General features: G+C 43.1%; 1 protein-coding gene across 2 annotated transcripts in view; it reads right to left on the bottom strand.

Annotated features, from left to right (window-relative positions):
* TBC1D19 (TBC1 domain family member 19) overlaps positions 1-23,267 on the bottom strand; it is a 107,865-nt gene that overhangs the window by 34,560 nt on the left and 50,038 nt on the right. For both annotated transcript variants that reach the window (XM_069977493.1, XM_069977492.1), the window contains exons 12-13: positions 4,030-4,104; positions 963-1,025 (exon numbers count right to left, since the gene is read on the bottom strand). In XM_069977493.1, coding sequence (XP_069833594.1) covers positions 963-1,025; positions 4,030-4,104 — 138 coding nt within the window. The remainder of the gene's footprint in view (positions 1-962; positions 1,026-4,029; positions 4,105-23,267) is intronic.

The raw sequence follows: 23,267 nt of genomic DNA, 5'->3' as shown, positions 1-23,267 counted from the left end.
AGTTACCTGCCCTTGTTTTCCTCTCACCCAGTACACACTGATCCTCGCCATGGAGCGCTGTCCTTTTGTTTTTATCAGGGTAATTAGACAGAGGAACTGAATAAACCGGATTGCTGGTGTTGGATTCAGCAGGGTGAGTAGTAGTTTTATTATTTTACACCCCTACACCCCCAGCAGTTTTTGTTTTTTATTTAAACTGGAGAACCCCTTTAAAGTTTCCTAGCCAACAGACCATGCTGCCAAAAGTTTGGATATTTACTGTGATAAATAAGTAGACAGATCTTAAACATTAGGGAAAATTTGTGTGGGTATTATGGCAACTACTTGATCACTGAAATCTACCCAAAACTACATGTACTACAAAACTACATTAATTAACAAGAATCTGCCAGCTTTAGATTATGCTCACAGATCAAGCATCAAGGATGCTTCACTGATCCTCCCAAACCCTCTCTGCCATCATTAGCTGACATACAGGACTTCTCTTCCAGCACCTATTCCTGCACAACAGAGAGGTTAGGGGAGGGAGAAGGTATGCATCCTGCGGCCCAGCTCAGACAGTTTAACATGATTTGTAGCTGACAGATTCCCTTTAAAGCAACCCAATAATTGATTCATATAAAAATACTCATGGGATAAAAGAAGTGCACAAAGGCTTCAATCATAGTGGTCTTTTCTTTTTCTCTGCTCAATTACAGAAGCAGAGAAAAAAAAACATAGTGTTGGTGACAGATCTATTACATGACGGACTTCAACAGTGCCAAACAGACCATCTGCCATGTAGACGTTAACAAAGCCTAAATGAGCAGAATAAAATATACAAACAATAATATGATAAAAATTTTCCTAGTGACATCTAAGAAGCCTGTCATGAAATATCAGCACTAGGAGAAGAGATGGAGAAACAAAATTAACAACACGTAATTCAGATAAATTAGATTTAACAATAATGTATGACATACTTGATAAAGGTAATCTTCAAACACAAAGTAGTAATCATCGTTGCTTGCTGTCAACTTAACATCCTACAAAAAATATAAATAAATAAATACACATCGGAAATGTTTCCTTTTTTCTAATCAATATTAATCCATATACAAGTTGTAAACATGGCAGGAGTACTTTAAAACTAAGAATATAAATTATTATTAAATATTCAGGCATTCTATACACTACACGGGTCCTCACTGTGAATAAAATGGTAAGCGAGTGTCATATCTGTGCTTGTACAGGATACATAGTATGTGCAGACTTGACAGTGTACAAGGGATTAGATTGGAATTAGGAATGTGTTTTGAAGTAAGGGCAGATGTCTAAATGTAACACAGCCAGGAAAAAATTAGATTATGTGAAGAAATGTTAGAAGGAAGAAATGTAAAGTAGTCTCCTATCCAAACTGCAGTATAGCTGAAACCTAGGAAGAATGATACACAGGTCAGGTTACATAGGTCATAGGATAAGATTTTCCTATCATTACCATGAGTGAAATACAAATTGTTATGACCAAAATAATAATACAATAATAAAGAAAAGAGAAAACTATTAGATTGTTGGCTGTTTTGTTCACAATAGGCAAAGCTTAAAGGGAAACTATGAGCAGATTAGAAGCATCTAACCTGCTAATATGTCCCTTTAGCACACAAAGTGCTGAAGATGAAGGTACTTTTCTTACCTTGATCCTCTGCACCGTTTATAGGAACTTTGTAGTTTATTAGATATGTAAATGAGGGGGTTTGGTGCACAGGGGGGCGAAATTACCACCCTCGCCGCACTGATCAGCCCTGGCCAGTCCGCCCCTTCTAATGAATATTGGAACAGCACTCTACAATATATATATTTATTTATTGACCTCAAACAAACCGATTCCAACTGAACTGTTACTTTCTTAGATTTAGGGGTATTACTACCCCTCTACTTTTCTTGACATTCTGTCCCCTGCAGAAGTCAATAAGAGCATGGAATTTTAATATGGCACCTTAAGGTTTGTGATGTGGAAGCCACACTGTTCTTATCCATGTGAAGATACCCTTATAACGTTAAAGACACTGCACAGAAATAGAAGTGGTAAAAGTCCAATAAAAGTGCAGACGATACCTCACCTTATTTTATTACTATACAGTCCATTATACCTTTGTTGGTGCTTGCCCTAAATGTCTAGAAATTGATGCAAGAGTGCTGTCATAATGACTGCCTGTTCCAAATAATTTATTAAAAGTATTATCCCAACAGGCTATTTAAAGGGAAAGAGTATTTTAGAAGCCTCTAACCTGCTGTTATGTTCCCATAGAGCACAGGACGCTGAAAATGATGACAATTTTCTTACCTTCAGCCTCCATTTATGGTAAATTTTTACGTTATTCCATATGCAAATTAGGTGGTTTGGTGCATTGAGAGTTGCACAACAGTCCTCGGTGCACCGATCCACCCTACTGGCCTTCCCCTTCTATTGGTTATTCATCCAGTGGTGAGTGCAACCTTAGTATTTATGAGGAGGGGCGGATCAGTAGTACCGCCCCCAGTGCACCAAAGCACCTAATTTGCATACTGAATAAAGTAAAGATTCGCCAAATATGGTGCAGAAGATAAAAAGGTAAGAAAATTACTCTTTAAGTCCTATTACACAGGGCAACTATGAGGAGCAAACAAGCGCTGTATCCCCGAATACGGCCGATAATCGTTCAGTGTTGTAGGGCCTTTAGACTCTTCTAAACTAGGCAATATTTTCCTAGTTTAGAACCTGACTTTATTCCTAATAATTTATATATTTAGCGCCTTGGTTTTAATGTTATCTGTGCTTTCACCTTCCGGTTTCACCACGGACTTTCAGGAGGTGGGAAGAAAGTCCAATGTATTTACAGAATGTTCTATGTGTCTGATTTAATTAATATTTTGTGCCATTAGGCTAATAGGAGTGATAAGAGAGAACAGGGGAGTTAAATGTTTTATGGGCACTGTAGATAAACTGACGTGCATTTGGAATGCACAGAAGGTATGCTAGATTGCTTCCAGCCAGTACATTACCTCTAAAACTATGTTTATCTTTTGCACCTTCATTGCCCATGGAGGACCACGCTCAATTACCATATGCTTTAAATTCATAAGTGGCATTTTGAAAGAAAATAACACGCAACGCTCAAGGGCTAGAGTCTTCTTTGTGTAGCTTGTAATGCATACAACAACTTGTCAAAGTGTAAAATAAGTTTAGAAATTTCTTACCTAGAACTACTAAAACGCCTCTGGGTAATGAATATTTATTTATACTGCTTATATAGCTGTACAGAGAGTAGTGGACACTGGGATTCACAATCTAATATCACTATTTCAGACCAATTTCACAGAACCTCAATTAATTGATAAAGGAACAGATTTATCAACACAGATTTCGACAGGTGGGGCGGGGGTGCAGCAAGGTGGGAAGAAGGTGTAGTCTTCTCCCTATCTAGTTTTTCACCATTTAAATCATGGCAAAAATGTACACTTGCCTCGGATTAAATCTAGTGGGGTGAATGGGGGCAGAGCTTTATTCCACTCGTATGCCGGTCTTTAAAAAAATCTCCCCCTAAGTGTGTTTTTTGTTAATTTTTTTGCTCCATTTATTACACAAGAGCTTCGTACTCAATGCAGGCAGCATAGGGAGGGCACACAACTCTCATTTCACCTAGATGTAGCTGGCGCCAACATGCAAAATAAAACATGTTATGCTATTAGCTTAATGTGCTTTACAAGAATTAGGGACATCTGCTTGCTTACTCCTTTGCATAGATTCCTACACTATTACCTATAAGTAATAGCAAATGATACAAAAACAATCACCATACACAGACAGGATGCAACTTTACTGCTGTGACACAATGCAGTCACATACCTTCTTCTTTTTCAGAAATGAATACCATAGAAGCACCTGGTTTTCCTAAATCTGCTTTGTGACAGCAGCGTCAAAGTAGCATAAATATATTGAGCCACATGAATTTGATGAAATACAAATGTTTCTTGACTTGTGACAGAAAGCAATAAACCCAGATTACTAACCTTATAAATCAGGCTGTCGGATAAAAGGTCATGCTGAATTACATTCGATTTGAGCTGTTCATAGTACAAGATGTCCTAAAAAAAATATAATAAAAAAAAGGCAGAAAAAAAAATATTGACAGTAAGAAAATAATCAATGACACTTCATGATAAAACATTAAAATATATATGTATTCCCATAACCATACATGCAGCGGATATGACAGAGTGGTTAGTATCAGAAGTAGAAAAAACCTTCTATATCAGGGATGTCAAACGCAGGTCCTCCAGCTGTGGCAAAACTACAATCCCCATAATGCCTGGAGAGCTAAAGCTTTAGCTGTTCAGGCATGATGGGAACTTTAGTTTTAAAACAGCTGAAAGGCCTGAGTTTAACAACTATGCTCTAGTCTATATTGTCTATGTGGGCAGGGATTGTCAGACACTGCCACTCCGATGGTACCTGGGTCTCACAGATCTCCAAACACAAGAAATACCCTCATAGCTGAAAAAAACAATGACTTGCCTCTGCTAATGACTGACTGAGTAGGTACTTCCTTGTGTTGAGATAGGGACCAGGAAGTAGACATGAATGGGGATTTAGGCACTGCAGCTTCTATGTGTTATGTAATGATTGGTGCGGCCAGTTAGAATATCATTGTTTTAAGGGATTGTCCAGTGAAAATCTTTTTCTTCCAAATCAACTAGTGTCAGAAAATTATATAGATTTGTAATTTACTTCTTATTAAAAAAATAACAAATCTTCAAGTGCTTATTAGCTACTATATGTCCTGCAGAAAATGTTTTATTTTCAGTCTGACACAGTGCTCTCTGTTGACATCTCTGGCTGAGACAGGAACTGTACAGAGCAGGAGAGATTTTTTTATGGGAATTCATAGGAAACCGAAACAGAGTTCCTGTCTCGGCCAGAGACGTCAGCAGAGAGCACTGTGTCAGACTGAAAATAAAACATTTCTTGCATGAAATATAGCAGCTAATTAGTATGGGAAGATGTGATATTTTTTAATAGAAGTAAATTACAAATCTATATAACTTTCTGACACCAGTTGGTTTGAGAAGAAAAGAAGAGAAAAGAAAAAGATTTTCGCTGGACAACCCCTTTAACCCCTTAACGACAAAGGGCGTATATTTACGCCCTATTGCCGGTAAGGGAGTTCAGAGCGGGGCCGCGCGGCGACCCCGCTCTGAACCGCGGCAGTCCCAGGTGCCGCTTGTAGCCCGGGACCACAGGTATTAGCGGGCACGGTCCGATCGCCGTGCCCGCTAATACAGTAATCAGATGCAGCTGTCAAACATGACAGCTGCATCCGATTACCGGACGCAGCGTCATCCCTGGTGTCTAGTGGGGAGATCGTTCCTCCGGGATTTTATCCCGGAGGAGCGATCTCCGTTTCTGAAGCCGGCCGGGGACCGCTCCAAGATGGCGCCGGAAGTAAACGAGTGCCTATCTCATGGATCTCTGCAGCATATCTATGCTGCAGAGATCTCTATGAGAGATCAAAGTGTATATACTAGAAGTCCCCCAGGGGGGCTTCTAGTATAAGTGCAAAAGTAAAAAAAAAAAAGTGTCACCTATATCATAAAAATCAAAGTCTGTCTGTCTGTCCTTCTGTCTGTCTGTCTGTCTGTCCTCTATAGACTTCCAAACGCCTGAACCGTTTGACCCCAAATTTGGCACACAGATACATTGGGTGCCCGGGAAGGTTATTGCGAAGGTCCCGTCCCCGCCAGATGTACAGGAGGGGAGGGGGAGGGGAAAGAGAGGCGCCCCATAGAGATGAATGGGAAAATCTCCTCACTGCAAACACAGGTGATATAATTAGCTGCAGCAGACACGGCAGTTGGAGCCTTAGCAACCAATAGGATTACTGCTTTCATTTTCACAGGGAGCAATGGTTGCTAGGGAAGCTGCCTCACAACATCCACAGTAATAACTGGTAGACCCCCTACTTCATCTATACAGTACATATATATACAGGACCCCCTACTCCATCTATACACTACATGTATATACAGGACCCCCTACTCCATCTATACAGTACATGTATATACAGGACCTCCTACTCCATCTATACAGTACATGCATATACAGGACCCCCTACTCCATCTATACAGGACATGTATATACAGGAGCCCCTACTCCATCTATACAGTACATGTATATACAGGGCACAACAGGTATACCAAACTGTGACTGGGTAACACTGCCACACCAGACCTGACCAATACCGCCATACTGTGACTGGATAACACCTCCATACCAGACATGACCAATACCGCCATACTGTGACTGGCTAACACCGCCACACCAGACCTGACCAATACCGCCATACTGTGACTGGATAACACTGCCACACCAGACCTGACCAATACCGCCATACTGTGACTGGATAACACTGTCATACCAGACATGACCAATACCGACACACTGTGACTGAATAACACTGCCATACGGGTAAATACAACCCTGCAGGTATACAGGACACTACAGGTATACAGGACCCCAAAACTATACACTACAAGTGCACGGGACCTCCACAAAACTATATACTACAGGTATACAGGACCCCAAACTTTACACTACAGGTATACAGGACCCCAAAACTATATACTACAGCTATACAGGACCTCCACCAACTATATACTTCAGGTATACAGGACCTCCACCAACTATATACTACAGGTATACAGGACCCCAAACTATACACTACAGGTATACAGGACCCCAAAACTATACACTACAGGTATACAGGAACTCCACCAACTATATACTACAGGTATATAGGACCCCAAACTATACACTACAGGTATACAGGACCTCAAAACCATACACTACAGGTATACAGGACCTACACCAACTCTATACTACAAGTATACAGGACCCCAAATATACTACAGGTATACAGGAACTCCACCAGCTATATACTACAGGTATATAGGACCCCAAACTATACACTACAGGTATACAGGACCTCCACCAACTCTATACTATAGTTATACAGGACCCTCAAACTATTTACTACAGGTATACAGGACCCCCGAACTATACAGTATAGGTATACAGGACCTTCACCAACTGTACCCTGCAGGTATACAGGACCTCCCTCAACTATACACTATAGGTATACAGCCCCCCCAACTATGCACTACAGATATGCGAGACCCCTAAAAACTATACATTGTGGGTATACAGAACCCCTCCAACTATGCACTACAGGTATACACTCATTCCACTGATTAACTCAGATGAAACAATACCTTTAGCTTGGCCTCCTGGGCACCTCAGAACAAATCTAATTAACACACTGACACTTTATACCCGGGCAGCGCCGGGTACATTTTCTAGTTATTAATAAAAAGCCCCCTCCCCTAATAAAAGTCTGAATCACCCACCTTTTCCCAGGTTAAAAATAAAAGTAAATAAATAAACATGTTTGGTATCGCCGCGTGCGTAATCGCCCGAACTATTAATTAATCACATTCCTGATCTCGCACGGTAAACAGCGTCAGCGCAAAAAAATCCCAAAGTGCAAAATTGCGCATTTTTGGTTGCATCAAATCCAGAAAAATTGTAATAAAAAGCGATCAAAAAGTCGTATATGCGCAATCAAGGTACCGATAGAAAGAACACATCATGGTGCAAAAAATGACACCTGACACAGCCCCATAGACCAAAGGATAAAAGCGCTATAAGCCTGGGAATAGAGCGGTTTTAAGTGACATATATTTGTTGACAATGGTTTGAATTTTTTACAGGCCATCAGATACAATATAAGTTATACATGTTACATATTGTTGTAATCGTAACGACTTGAGGAACATATATAACAAGTCAGTTTTACCCCAGGGCGAATGGCGTAAAAACACATTTCCCCCAAATAAACAAAATGCGTTTTTTTTTTTCAAATTCACCACACTTTGAATTTTTTCCTGGTTTCGCAGAGTACTTTATGCAAAAATTCAGCCTGCCATTGCAAAGTACAATTAGTGACGCAAAAAATAAGGGCTCATGTGGGTCTCTAGGTGGAAAAATGCAACTGCTATAGCCTTTTAAGGAGGAAGGAGGAGGAGGAGGAAAAAACAAAAACGCAAAAATCAAAATTGTCTCTGTCTTTAAGGGGGTAAAGCTATAATTAGAATTTAAAGTTTGGTATACAAAAATTAACATTTTTATAAAGAAAAAAATTGTGAAATCAGAAATGGTTGTTCAAAGGTGGAAATTTACCTAATATGTTTTCTTCCGTTTACTATTTTTCCCTTAAGACATAAAATCTAAAGAGAGTCAAGACAATAAAGACACAGCCCTTTGTGCTCTTCAAGTGGTGTTTCTGATCTGCATTTCATATTGAAGACAAATTGTTCACAGTAGACTACCGATGCTACCGCTTTATCCAGCTGCACGTTTCCAAGGCTCCATTGTCTCAATTTGCTCAAATCCTGCCATGTAACGTGTTCAGAGAGCCTGCCTGTTACTTTAGAGCCACAGAAGGCAATAAAGGTAAATTCAGGATGCATTTTCAAGACAGTGGCTTATTATAAAAGCTACAATTTTGTGACATCTACAAATTGCTTCTTTCCATGGGTCCTTTTTTCTTTTTATATTCAATGATCATGTGGTACTGAATTGTTAAAAGCTAAAGTTGCTGCATGCTGATGGAGTGTTTTAAATGCAAAATTGGTATCACTGCAAATGTCACTTAAAGAGTAGGATGAATGAAGGGGTAGAAACTGTCCTGACATTTTCCCTTTTAAAGGGTCCATATTATGATAATATATGCCTTGGCCTAGCTCATCAGATTAATGCCTGTTTGGTGTAACAGTGTACTAGGAGGTCCCTTGGGAGCCTATGTGTTAGATAAAAAGTAAAATGCATACAGTGAATTTTAATAAGTATAATCAAAATTAAAAAAAATATAGCCTGTAAAAGCCAAGTGAGTAATGAGCAAAATGCATAAAAATGCAGAAAACAAGGAACCACATCCAAATGGTAGTTCAATTTTATTAACTCCTTCCAGCACCACATTGTATTACTATCGCTCAGGATTCGTGCCATGCTATTTTCAGTAGATGTCACCACCATTTTCAGAGACAAATCTGATCCCTGCTATTTAACTTTGTAAATCCATGGCCACCTGTCAACACCAATGTGAGATGTGAAAAGGTTGCCATTGCAGTGTTTGGCTCAACAATCCCCGCCAGGTTTCCCACATACACAAGTCTATTACATCCTGCATAAGGTCAGTAAGACACTTACATGTAAAACATAGTACAGTAGTGTATAAAGATGAGAGAGTAGTGAAATATTCGACTTTCGAGAATTCAAATCGAATAGGCACCGATATTCGACTGTTCGAAAGAGTATTTGTTCCCATTATAGTCTATGGGAAAAAAATTTGCGGCACTTGGAAATCAAAATTCGAGCACTTGGAGGTCACAAAGTCCCTCATCAAACCATGCCTGGGCGCACCTAACTCCCCAAAATCGCAGTATAATGCCATTCTCTGCAGTTGCAAAGGAAAAATATTTGCGACCGCTTTACGAACATTTATGGGAATGTTCACACATTTTGTTCGTATTTCTTGCGCAGTGTTACATACATGATTCCAATGTGCGTCCACAGAGCGTCATGTTATTCACGCGTATCACGCGTAATGCTGTACGAATATTACTGGAACAGTATGTATGACGTGCCTTTTTCTGGGCTATTGGAACAATATGTATAACGTGCCTTTTTCTGAGCTACTGAACCAGTATATATCAAGTGCCCTTAGTGGGCTACTGGAACAATATGTACAACGTGCCCTTAGTGGTGTTAAACAGGGACACTATAAGTCACTTGTACACACAGGGTACTGGAATGAATACACCTGCTGATGCTGCTGTTATATCATCTATTTCTTAGCACTGAGAAGTGCTTTTGATTCAGAGATGACTTTTTCGCTTGATCTTAGCCCCGAAATGGACTTTTGGATTCTGTAGTAATCCTGCCTAACCAAAACGCTACTAAAACCTCTCTCCCCCTGCTGCAAGATCTTTTCCTGGCTAAGTTAAAAGCTCATCTGCGGTCAAGAGGCGGGAGCCAAGTATTTAAGATTCAAGGTCATGTCATTCAGCTATGTAATGAGGGTACACGCCGTTTTCCCGCAGCGTGCGTACTCCCAGGGTCCCTCACGGCCTCCCTGCATGGTCATTGGATTAAAAAAAGCGCCAACTGCGATGGGAGGGCTTTCGAATGTTTCCCGCGTATTCGCCTCACTACTCGATTGAATTTGAATCTTTCGAATACCGCAATATTCGATCGAATACCTACTCGATAGAATCGTATTCGCTCATCTCTAGTAGTGTAGTAAAAGCATACAGGGTCAAGTGTTCAAGTCTTTTTTTTTTTTATAAACTAAAGTAGTAGTTAAAAAATAATGCAAAAACTGCTAATATCAAAAGAGTTATAGTACTTGTTAGCGAAATTTAAGGGGTTATTCAGCGCTATAAAAACATGGCTACTTTTCTCCCGCTCTTGTCTCCAGTTCAGGTGTGGTTTGCAATTAAGCTCCATTTACTTCAATGGAACAGAGTTCCAAACCCCACCCAATCTGGAGACAAGAGAGGGAAAAAAGTGGCCATATTTTTGTAGCGCAGTTAAGTTTTTACTGTACTATGGTACTATTGGTTCTTCTATCCTCTCTTCACCAATTAAATGAATAGTTAATCGTCATGTACCCCAAAATGCTGCTATTCAAAATACAACTCATCCTGCAAAAAAAAATACTGCCCTCAAAATACTTGTCTTGGAATACTGGCCCTTGGAATGTCATGCTGGAGAAAAAACTAAAACTATTTGTTAAAAACGTGAAAGGTGTCTACTCTTACAATGCTGGTAAAGGATGTAAGGACAAACCGGCCTAGATTCTCACCTTCCAATGTCCGGTAAATATTTTTACCTGAGCGTATTTACCCATTTCTAGTTGCTTCATTACTGTATAAGGCTACGTTCACATCAGCGTTTTTCTTTTTTTCTAACGGATCCGTCTATATTAATTAAACGGATGAGCATAAACTGATGAGCAGACTGATTGCAAAATGTTCATCTTTTTTTAATGGTCCGTTTGTATTTTGGCTTAAAAAAAACTGACTTTTGTACATCAGTTTGCATCAGTTTTTCTATCTGTTTATTTTTCTTCTTTGGTTTCTTGCTGCTTCTGCGCATGCTCAGTGCGGATAAACGGATGAAAACAAACGGATGTGAACGGAAATACCTTCCGTTTTAGATCCGTCCTCATTGACTACAATGTAAAAAAAAAAAAAAAAAAAACGGAAGTGCACTTTCCGTTTGTGATCCATTTTTTAAAACGAAAAAAAAAAAATACTGCAAACACAATTTTTTCCTCCGTTCAAAAAACGGATCTTGAACGGATTGCATGCAAACAGAGCACAATTAGGCAGGGCTCCAGACTAAAAAATTTACCTAGGAGCCATTGGCTCCTAACCTGAAAAATTTAGGCGCCAAATAGAATATTTGGTCGCCAACATTTTAAAACATGTAAAATTAATGTTATGTTAACTGGGACTTACTGTGTGCAGAGGCCACAGCAGCATCCTCCTTTAGATTCTCTCTTTTCTTAGTTTGAAAACGTTCAACATGGAAACTTGCAACTTGACAACCATATTCAGTCTGACTTCAGTACTTCAGCTTCACTTGGCTAGCCTTTTAATGAGGCTTACTCTTCTGAACTTGAACTTAAAAGCTTGCAACTTGACAACAATATACAGTCCACTAGAATGTGTGAGGTGGTCTACAAGTCAGGTTCTGAGTCAGTGTATATACATACAGACACTGAGGGAAGTGGTACTGTGCAGTGTATATACATACAGACACTGAGGGAAGTGGTACTGTGCAGTCTATACATACAGACACTGAGGGAAGTGGTACTGTGCAGTGTATATACATACAGACACTGAGGGAAGTGGTACTGTGCAGTGTATACATACAGACACTGAGGGAAATGGTACTGTGCAGTGTATACATACAGACACTGAGGGAAGTGGTACTGTGCAGTGTATACATACAGACACTGAGGGAAGTGGTACTGTGCAGTGTATACATACAGACACTGAGGGAAGTGGTACTGTGCAGTGTATACATACAGACACTGAGGGAAGTGGTACTGTGCAGTGTATACATACAGACACTGAGGGAAGTGGTACTGTGCAGTGTATATACACACACACACACACACACACACACACACACACACACTGAGGGAAGTGGTACTGTGCAGTCTATACATACAGCCCCCCCCCCCCCGCACTGACTACCGCACCTGGCCGCCATCACAACAGACACTACCAATCAGCCGCCCAGGCCGCGGTCCCCCCACACAGATTAGTGGCCGGCCGCCACCCCTGCCCTCCCTCCGGTTGTACTCACACACACTATCCACAATCTTGGTGCCGCTGGGGTGCACTTGAAGAACCGCCGGGTGAGGAGAGGCGGGAGAGAGGCGCTGGAGGAGTGTGGCGCCTCTGCGTCCGTCCGTCCAATGAATGAAGGACGTGCGGGATGACGTCACTGGAGAAGCGTGTCCCCGCACACGTCATCCAGCACGTCCGTCATTCATTGGACGGACGGCCGCAGAGGCGCCACGTGCTTCGGTGCAGCGTGCGGAAGTCCTTAAAGAGACAGCCGCCGCCGGGGCCAGTCGCAAATGGCGCCCAGATTAATAAATCTGGGCGCCATTTGCAAGATATCAGTCGCATTGGCGACCATTTTGGTCGCCATCTGGAGCCCTGTTAGGGCAAACGGAGCACACTAATATATCATGGGAGTTTATTTGTCTGTTTGTTTGACATACCCAACTGGCGGGGTGGTCATGGTTGGGCCCACATATATTCTTTAGGTCTGCATACGGCTACTGTTAGATGATTCATTGGATGACTGTATTGTTGCACTGCATTTATGTTTCCCCTAGGCGGGGGTTCTGTCTTCCCATTGTTAGACAGGTCCCCATCTAGGTTGACGCCAGAGGCGTTGTTCCCGAGTTAACGGGAGTACTTTTCTGTGAGAGGTTAGCTCTCTTGCAGCTGAGAGAGCCAGCCTATTGGCTCTCCTTACTTTATTGCAATCCCCCCCCCCCCTTTTTTTTTCCCTTTCTCGTTCCTCTTTTCTTGTAGTTTTTGTTTTGTTCTTCATGTATTGTCTTCCTCTTGTGCTGTGGTGTCCTTGTTTGTCCTCTCTTCTCCGTCTGAGGTTTTGGTGGCTAGCAATGGCCCTCTTATCGCTGAAGCTTGCATCAATGAACCCTCGAAGCGCTCTCATGTTACATACTCCATGCATAGACAACGAGTGCATGTTCTGCTTCTCCAAGAGACGCATTTTCAAACTAACCACATTCCAACAATGCATTCTCCTCACTATCCCTATTGGTTACACAGTTCCTTCCCGGGCTCTAAGTCTAGGGGTGTCTCAATTGCCCTTCACAAATCTCTACAGCATCAGGTCCTGGACACATTGGTAAGCCCTGAAGGTAGATTTGTGTTTTTAAAGGTTCTAATAGCCAATACTAAATACACCATAGGTAATGTTTACGTTCCTAATGCTAACCAAGGGTCTGTTTCAAGAGATGTTTTGTTGGAGGCTGACCACTTTGTGGAAGGTGTGTTTATCCTGGAAGGGGACTTCAATATGGCCATGGATCCCCTTTGGATACATCCACGGGGAGATCGGTGGTGCCACGCTCATCTAGAACTCAGGCACTTAAAGCGCTCCACCTCCATCGCTTGGTTGACGTGTGGAGGATCCTCCACCCCAAACATAGGGGCTATACTTACTTCTCCCCTGCTCATAACACTCATAGTAGATTGGACATGTTTTTCATTTCCCACCTAACTCTTCTTTCTCACCCTTCTGCCTCGATAGGAACAGCGGCTTGGTCTGACCATGCTCCTATCTACCTTTCTGTTGCCATACCTGGTGGAGAGCAGCGCGAATGGACTTGGCGTCTCAATGAGACCCTACTGAAGGATACGGTATGTAAAGCCGAGGTTGAGAGGACGATAACCACATTTATAGCCACACATGAGTCGGACCAGACCCCTCCCCCCCCCTACAATGGGAAGCTCTCAAGTGTATTCTTAGGGGCATTTTTATTCAGCAGGGGGCGCGGGTTAAGAGGGAAAGAGGCGCTAAACTTAAATCTATATGTGAGCAATTGAACACCGCAGTTAAGTCACATAAGGCATCTTCTACTCCGGACCTCTGGACCCAGATTAACTCCCTTAGGGAGCAGATTAAAGATATAATCTCTCTGACTGCGGATCGGAGACGGGAGAGGTTTCGCAGTTATCTCTACAAACAGGCCAATAAATGTGGGAGAGCTTTAGCTAGATACCTCCATCCACACTCTTCTTCCACATATGTCCCGTCTCTGCGCCTCCCAGGCGGTGACTTGATTCATGATCCGCAAGCTATAGCAAATGCTTTTGGGGCCTTCTATAGGGACCTGTATAATATACAGGGAGCCTACTCTGATATGCCCAGCTCCGCTTTGGAGGCCAGAATTCGGGACTATGTTAACGAGACAGCTCTGCCCACGCTTGACTCTGAGGCAATAGAGCTGCTGAACTCTTCTTTCTCTACCGCAGAAATTGAGACGGCTATTTCTTCCCTTAAAAATGGTAAGAGCCCCGGGCCAGATGGGTTCACCGCTCCATTTTACAAGGCCTTTAAATCCACATTGGTGCCTTTGATGTTCAAGGCCTTTAATATTATATCGCCTTCATGTCCCTTCCCCTGCCAATCCCTAGAGGCTCACGTGGTGGTCCTGCCCAAGCCAAACAAAGATCCTTTGGTGTGTGTGAGTTATCGCCCCATCTCATTGCTTAATTGCGATATTAAGCTTTATTCTAAACTCCTGGCCAACCGCTTAGGGACGGTGATCCCCGACGTGATCCATCTAGATCAGGTGGGCTTCGTCTCTGGGCGTGAAGCTAGGGACAACACCTTACGAATAATCACTTTGATGGCTCATGCCCAGAGGACGAAAACCCCTCTCTGTCGAAGCCGAGAAGGCCTTCGACAGGGTGCATTGGCAATTGCTTTGTTCTTCCCTGGCTCAGATCGGTGCCGGCCAATCTTTTATAGATCGGGTCATGGCCGTATGGCTGTACTCAAAATGGACATACTTCCGAGGTTCTTGTACCTGTTTCAGACTGTGCCCCATGCGTCCGCTTTCTTTTCTTACACGCTTTGTGTGGTCAGCATCGCGTCCGAGACTAGGGCGCGACACGTTATCTAAACCAAGGCAGCTGGGAGGTGCGGGTGTCCCGGACCTTCAGTTGTATCATGAGGCAGCTGGACTGGGCGCATGCTGACCGGCAAAGCTGTGGGTGGCAGTGGAGAAGTTGCTTGCTCCTTCAAATATTCTTATGGCTACCTGCTGGCGTCTGCACACCGTTGATGTCTGCATCTGCTATGTCCGAATAAAAGTTTGGATTACAGTAAGATGGTGAGTGCCACCTCCTTTCACTTCTCGATAAGTATTTAGATGAAAAGACTGTCTCTTTTGAGTGGTTTGGCACCCCATCCTCACTTTCTCCGCACGGGGCCCGACATTAATAGACATAAAAAAGGGTTGGTGCTTGACCGGTTTCTTGCTTTAGATGTGTATTCTTATGGCTCCATTGATATCTCCTGGCGGCCGTGGAGATCATACTTCCTGGCCGTTTTTGGCTCCCCATGTATTTTGCATTTGGGACAATTGGGTGGCTAGGCATGACATCTCCTCTCAACCTGGCTTGATGTCCCCGCTGTTTGAGAATCCTGGGTTCCAGCCTGAAATGTCGAGACGCACCTTTTTGGTGTGGGATAGCTCCTCGGGAGTGCGTTTGGCTCAGGTGTTTCCTCAGGGGGTATTTCCCACTTTGGAGTCACTTAGATCCACACATCCTAATGCTCTAATTTCATGGCTGGAATGGCAGTCAACTTCAATCCTTTTTTCAGGGTCTCGTGTCCAGTGCGGCTCTCTCCAGGCCTCTTACAGATTTTGACAATTGCGTTCTCTCTGACGAGTCAGGGCCACGGATCTTTTCTAGACTATATCAGCTTCTCCAACTACTCAGTAATGCAGGTCGGGCCCATTTCTTCAGTAAGTGGGAAGCAGACTGCTCCATGACTTTTTCAGAGGAACAGCTTCAGAAGATCTGTACTCTTACTCATGGTCTTTCCATGGCCTCACACGCAAAGGAGAAGAACTCTAAAATACTGTCGAGGTGGTATAGGTGCCCTACTGATATCCAGCAAATGTATCCATCTGCCTCTGGAGCTTCTTGGAGGTGTGGGTCTCCGGACGGGGGAATCTTACACATATGGTGGGCATGCCCCGTGAATAAATCCTTCTGGGATAGAGTGTTCCAGGTGCGCGAGGCTTATTCTGGGAAACGAACTGCTAACACACCACAATGTGCCTTGCTAAGTCTCCTCCCGGGCTCTATTTCCTCAATTAAGAGGGGCGTTTTGAGGCACTTCTTGACGGCTGCACGCTTGGTCATTCCCAGACATTGGAAGACCCCGGAGTGTCCCTCTATGACGGAGTGGTTGACGGAGCTTAATGCAATTTGTAGATATGAGGAGCTCATTGCGGAAGATCATGATCGCAATACAGCTTATTCTAAGGTGTGGAGGGCATGGATCTTGTTTAAAGATTCCCCTGATTTTCCACAGCTAATTCGTTGAGCTCCCTGGGCCACTTTGCTGGTTCTGATAAGGTCCGGAGGCGGTCTCCGGACTCCCTTGGTTTATAACTCTTTGACCTCAGCCGGAAAGGATTAGTGGATGTATGTATTTGTTTTCCCACTCCCCTCCCCCTTTTTGGGTTTTTTGTTTTCTTTTCGTTTTTGTCTTGTCTTTGCTGTGTCCTCTTGTGGCGTGTCTACATCTGTGGGCATGTGCTCACTGTTATTCATAATACTAGTGTTATACCTACATCTCCTCATTTCCTTCATCTCTGCCCCATGCCCCACCTTGGGCGTTCGCCTACTGGAGCGAGGTCTGATAGTGATGAGGCCAGCTTCTACCAATTCAGAAATTTCAGGTTGGTTGTTTTCTATGTTTTGCTGCACTACTGGATTGTAGAATATACCGGTGTTTGTTATGATTGGAAACAATTTTGTACGTGTTCCTTTACCCTATTTTTCCATAAAACCTTTAATAAAATCAGATTCAACATAATATATCATGGAAATCTATGGGGATTTAACTGATCCGACAGTTTCTGTTTTGCTCACTCCAAAACGGAAAAAGGTAGACGGAATGGTGCCGGATGGTCAAACGCTGATGTGAACGTAGCCTAAATGTAAATTGGCCATGCTGAAGTGTCACGTAAATTATTAGCAATAACACACATCAAAAGAGAAAAGTGAATGTATTGGTTTTTTTTTTTGTTTACGGCTTGAATACTGAAACCTCAGTAAAGTTTTGTGGTTTATTTTTAGTACAGTACAGTAAAGAATACAGTTTGACTGTCTAGACCTGTCACAAGTGGACTGTTATAGGTCGGCAGACCTTTATGATGGGCTTTAGAAAATGACAAAAATAAAACACCAAAACAAGGAGACAAGTAAAATAGAAAATGTATACAAAAAAAAAAAAAAGGTGTCTCACCACCAAGATCGGACTCACAGTTTGACAAATGCTGCTCTACGAGACACCTGGCATATTACAAGGCTGAATGATGAGCAGATCAAAATGAATAACTGCGTTCTAATCTTTCTTTCCTTTGCATTACTCCTTGTTATCCTTCTGAGGATCAATTAATGTAGAAACAGCATGACAATAAAAGTTGCCAGAGTTAAGCATCGGTTCCGGCTGATTATTAAATTAGCCCTGAGAGACATATTCTAAAGAGCACATATTGGCAGTAGGAGCTGCTGGGCATTCTACACCAGTCGGCTGCTGGAATAATTAACAAGTCGAGGTTCTCCCGCTATGAACATCCAACGTTCGAGACAGGCTCCTGGAGTGAGAGATGTACCATGGGAGAAATGTCATGTGCCCTTTCATTCTCAGCACTGGTTTTTGGGTAATAGAGTGCAAAATTAAACACAAAGCAGAAATGTTCATCAGTTTAAGGTCTTTCCGACGTTTTGGCAGAAGTCCCGAGATATCAATTTGTGGGATGACAGTTAGTGGAGAAAGTAGGAACATGTGTTAATGGAAAAGATACGACCCGGTCTAAATTTTATAAAAGAGAAATGAGTGTATTGTGGAAAATAAATGTGAAAAGAACATTTTGATTATCTTGCAGGAAAGGATTTATGGACTGACTGCAAAATGCAGGCACGGATTCTGGAGACCTGACATTTAGTGTCATTCTGAGTCATCACTAATCAGGATGCAAATCCACATTCTGCAATATGTATTTGCTTTAAAAACAGTCTGGAGAACACGACTATGCACCAGACTACAGAAAAAAAAAACCCTCAAGTGTTTTGTTCATATCCTGCTGTGTACCACAAACCCAAATTACCACAGGATTAAAAATAATGATATCATTTTGTTCAGGTTGTTATGGGTATGGCAATATGAAATAGGTATAATTTTTTTAGATTGGAGGCAAATTATGTTTGGCAAGGATTGGTAGAGAAGCCTTGGCACACATGACAGACAAGGCGGTCTTTATTAGATCTCAGATGCTATGAAAACCCATCAGCACCCAATGATCCTGTTGCCAGTGAGCCAATAGGGTCATAATTTTCCTTAAAGGAGTACTCCAGCGCTGATTAAAAAAATAATTAATCATAAACATAGTTTTTACATTTACCATCCCTCCTGAGTCTGTCTCTGTTTGAATTTCCCGCTGTTTGCAGGTCCCTAAAGCTCCAGTTGGTGGCTTAATTTTTTCTTTACTTCCTGGTTTAGGCTTTACCATGATGCACTGGGACTCCTGTGATGTCTAACTGACTCTGTAAAACTGTTAGATGGCTTACATCTTGTTCAGCCAATCAGAGCTGAGCAACCTGTGTCATGTGATAAAGAGAGGCTGGCTTAACAGGGCTCAGCCCTGCCTCCCTCTTGATGATGTCATTGTCACAAAATGGCTCCCACAGAGCAGCCTGGGGTCAACAGTCATTAGGTAAGAATGAGTTTACTTCCCTTCCTGGTGGCGGATTAAGGGGGAAAAGATAGGGAAGGGGGGCAGATAGGTGATTGAAGCATATTACAAAGTTATATAAAACTTTGTAATGTGTTTCAATTACTGGGAAAAAGCTATTCGCTGGAATAGCCCTTTAACTTGAAAAGGAACTGAGCTGCAGTAACCAGGCCCAACCACATGCGAATAGATGTAGATATAAGAGGTTAACATGTGAATCACAGCTAAAAGACCCATGAAACTGAATCAAGTAAATGTCAAATTGGTACAAAGGGGGAGAGGACCTTGTCCACAAACAGAGGTCAATTAATCTTTTTTTTTTTGTTTTTTTTTTTTCTGGTCAACCCCTTCAAGTTTAGTTTGATTTTTTTTATTTGTATGTTTTATTTTATATATTAAAGGACAACTCTGGCGGGACCTGTATAAAAAAAACAAACAAAAAAAAACAAAAACACACAGACGCACACACTCCATACTCAACATCCCTCCGGTGATGATCGCCATTTGAATTGCCCGCCGTCTGCATCTCTGTCACCTCCGGATGCCGTCCTGCGATCTCCCTCACTTCTGGGTTCAAGTTAAGAGAATGGGAGAGAAAAGGCTGCCGATGCACCTGCGCACCGGCAGCTTTTTCATTGGCTGGAGCGCATCACATGGCTTCCAGCAAGCTTAGGCAATCTGGGCTGAGCAAGCTGGAAGCCATGTGATGCGCTCCAGCCAATGAAAAGGCTGCTGGTGCATGAGTGCACCAGGAGCCTTTTCCTGACCCATTCACTTTAGCAGAAGACGCGAGGAGGAATAAGATCAGGCCAGCCCCCTGCTGTGACATCTTCACAAGATGAAACCCGGGAGAAAAGGACGGGGACCAACAGTTATTGGGTATGTATACTTTATTTACCTTTGTAATGTGAGTTAAATAAGCTAAAAAAAAATTGCTGGAGCTGTCCTTTAACCTCTTAAAGGAGAAGTCCGGCCAAAATTATTTTTTTATATGTTATTAATTATGGAAAGTTAGACACATTTCTAATATACACTAATTATGGGAAATGCACATAAAGTGCTATTTCCCTCAATTTATTAGATCAGGCAGACTTCAGTTTTTCTAAAAACCAGTGACATCACGAACCGACCCAGAGCAGGGCTGGGTGTAATTCCTATGAAGCGTCCAGCAGGGGCGCAGTGTATGGAGAAATGACATTGTAAGAATAACTATCACAAGTGCCAGCAGCCCCATCCATATAGGATGGGGCTGCTGGCACTTGTGGTGCAGCTGCCCCCGTGCAAGCAGCCCCTCAGTGAACACCCCCACCACCTAAAGACCCCCAAACTACTCCTATCAGAAGTGCCATCAGCCCCGTCCACGGCGCTTAGGATGGGGCTGGTGGCACATGTATTGCGGCTTCCCCGTCTCCCCCCCGAGACAGCAGACCCCAGACCAGCCGCCCACCCCCCCCTAAAACCCACAAACTTCACTATTCAGAAGTGCCAGCAGCCCCGTCCACGGCGCATAGGACGGGGCTGCTGACACTTGTAGTGCGGCTCCCGGCTCCAGCGCCATAGCAGACCTCAGACCAGCGCCCCCCCTCTCCCCGTGCGCAGGACCCCATAGCTTACCCCTGCACACCCCCTTCCCCCGGGTGCCCCCCGATCTGCACAGAGAGGACATACACATCCTCCTGTGCTGCTGCGTTTCCCCGCTCTGCCTCTCTCTCCTCTCCCGCTGCTGCTGTACGGGAGAAGAGAGCGGGGAGACGCCGCAGCACAGGTGGATGTGTATGTCCTTTCTGTGCAGATCGGGGTGTGTGCAGGGGTAAGCTATGGGGTCCCCGGGGGATCACTGGTCTGAAGTCTGCTTGTCGCACGGGGAGAGGGGGGGGCACTGGTCTGAGGTCTGCTATGGCGCCGGAGGCGGGAGCCGCACTACAAGTGTCAGCAGCCCCGTATATGTGCCGTGGACGGGGCTGCTGGCACTCCTGAATAGTGAAGTTTGTGGGTTTTAGGGGGGGTGGGCGGCTGGTCTGGGGTCTGCTGTCTCGGGGGGGAGACAAGGGGAAGACGCAATACATGTGCCACCAGCCCCGTCCTAAGCGCCGTGGACAGGGCTGATGGCACTTCTGATAGGAGTAGTTTGGGGGTCTTTAGGTGGTTAGGGTGTTCACTGAGGGGCTGCTTGCACGGGGGCAGCTGCACCACAAGTGCCAGCAGCCCCATCCTATGTGCTGTGGATGGGGCTGCTGGCACTTGTGATAGTTATTCTTACAATGTCATTTCTCCATACACTGCACCCCTGCTGGACGCTTCATAGGAATTACACCCAGCCCTGCTCTGGGTCGGTTCGTGACGTCACTGATTTTTAGAAAAACTGAAGTCTGCCTGATCTACTAAATTGAGGAAAATAGCACTTTATGTGCATTTCCCATAATTAGTGTATATTAGAAATGTGTATAACTTTCCATAATTAATAACATATAAAAAAATTATTTTGGCCGGACTTCTCCTTTAATGACAGAGCCAATTTTCGTTTTTGCGTTTTCGTTTTTTCCTCCTTGTGTTTAAAAGGCCATAGCACTTGCATTTTTTTACCTAGAAACCCACGAGCCCTAATTTTTGGCGTCACTAATTGTACTTTGCAACTTAATTTTTGCATAAAATATGCTGCAAAACCAGAAAAAAAATTATACGCGCAGTGAAATTGAAAAAAAAAAAATTCTTTTTCTTTTTTTTTTTCGTTTTTACGCCTATGGAAAAAATGACATGTTATATATGTTCCTCAAGTCAGTACGAATAAAACGATATGCAACTTGCATAACTTTTATATTATTTGATGGCTTTTAAAAAAAATAAAAACCTTCTACAGAAAAAAAAAACGTTCCCTAAAATTGCTCTATGGGGCTGATTGAGGTGTCATTTTTTGCGCCATGATGTGTTCTTTCTATCGGTACCTTGATTGCGTATATGCAACTTTTTGATCGCTTTTCATTACAATTTTTCTGGATTTGATGCGACCAAAAATGCACAGTTTTTGCACTTTGACGGGTCTTTGCGCTTACGCTGTTTACCATGCGACATCAGGAATGTGATAAATAGTTCACGCGATTACGCACACGTCGATACCAAACATATTTATTTATTTTTAGTTATAAAATGGGAAAAGGGGAGTGATTCAGACTTTTATTAGGGGAGGTTTTTTTTTTTTTTTTAATTAATAAAGACACTTTTTTTTAACTTATACATGAATTAGAAATCCCCCTGGGGGACTTCTAATACAACTACACTGATCTCTCATAGAGATCAGTGTAGCTTTATAACACAGCACCGATCCAGATCGGTGCTCTATTGCTATGGTCTGCTGCAGACCATTGCAATAGAATACCAACCCGGGATCAGCGTCATTCCGACACTGAGGCCTAGCTCGGTAAGACCAAGGGATCCCCCCTTCGTGATCGCATCGCGAAGGGGGATCCCGCCAGTAGACACCAGGGACGGGCTGCAAATAAGACTGTTAGATGTAGCTGTCATTTTTGACAGCTACATCTAACGGTCTTAATTAGCGGGAGTGGCGATCGGCCCGCTCCCGCTAATAGCCGCGGTCCCGTGCTGCAGATAGCAGTCGGGATTGCGGCAGTCCAGAGCGGGGTCGCGGCGCAGCCCCCCTCTGAACTTCTCTTGCGGACATATACCGTACAGGTACGGCATATGTCCTTAAAGGGAAACTCCGGGCAGAGGTAAAAAAAAAATGAAACTTCTGCAGAAGCATATAGCATTACTTACCTGTCTATCCCAGTTCTGTTTTTTTTGTCCTTCCTGGTTTAGCATTTCCTAGAATGCAATGCTTTCCCTCAACTGATCATCACAGCCCCCACCCATCAGAATCAGTAAAATTAGTGCTGCACCTGCTTCTTGCTGGTCTGAGATGGTGAATCCCTCAGGGGATTGGGTTATTCAGCCAAGCCTCCTGTCTGCATCATCAGCCTGATCTCAGCAAACACACACAATGGGAGACAGAGGCATGGAAGATTTGTCTCCTAAGGTGGGAGAGCAGAAGGAGCAGGAGACAATGTGAATTGGCACAGGGGCCATTTTTTTCACTTCCTG

The sequence above is a fragment of the Dendropsophus ebraccatus genome, chromosome 7 (genome assembly GCF_027789765.1).
Source record: "Dendropsophus ebraccatus isolate aDenEbr1 chromosome 7, aDenEbr1.pat, whole genome shotgun sequence".
NCBI lineage: Eukaryota > Metazoa > Chordata > Amphibia > Anura > Hylidae > Dendropsophus > Dendropsophus ebraccatus.
This window is presented reverse-complemented; position numbering and strand designations above follow the sequence as displayed.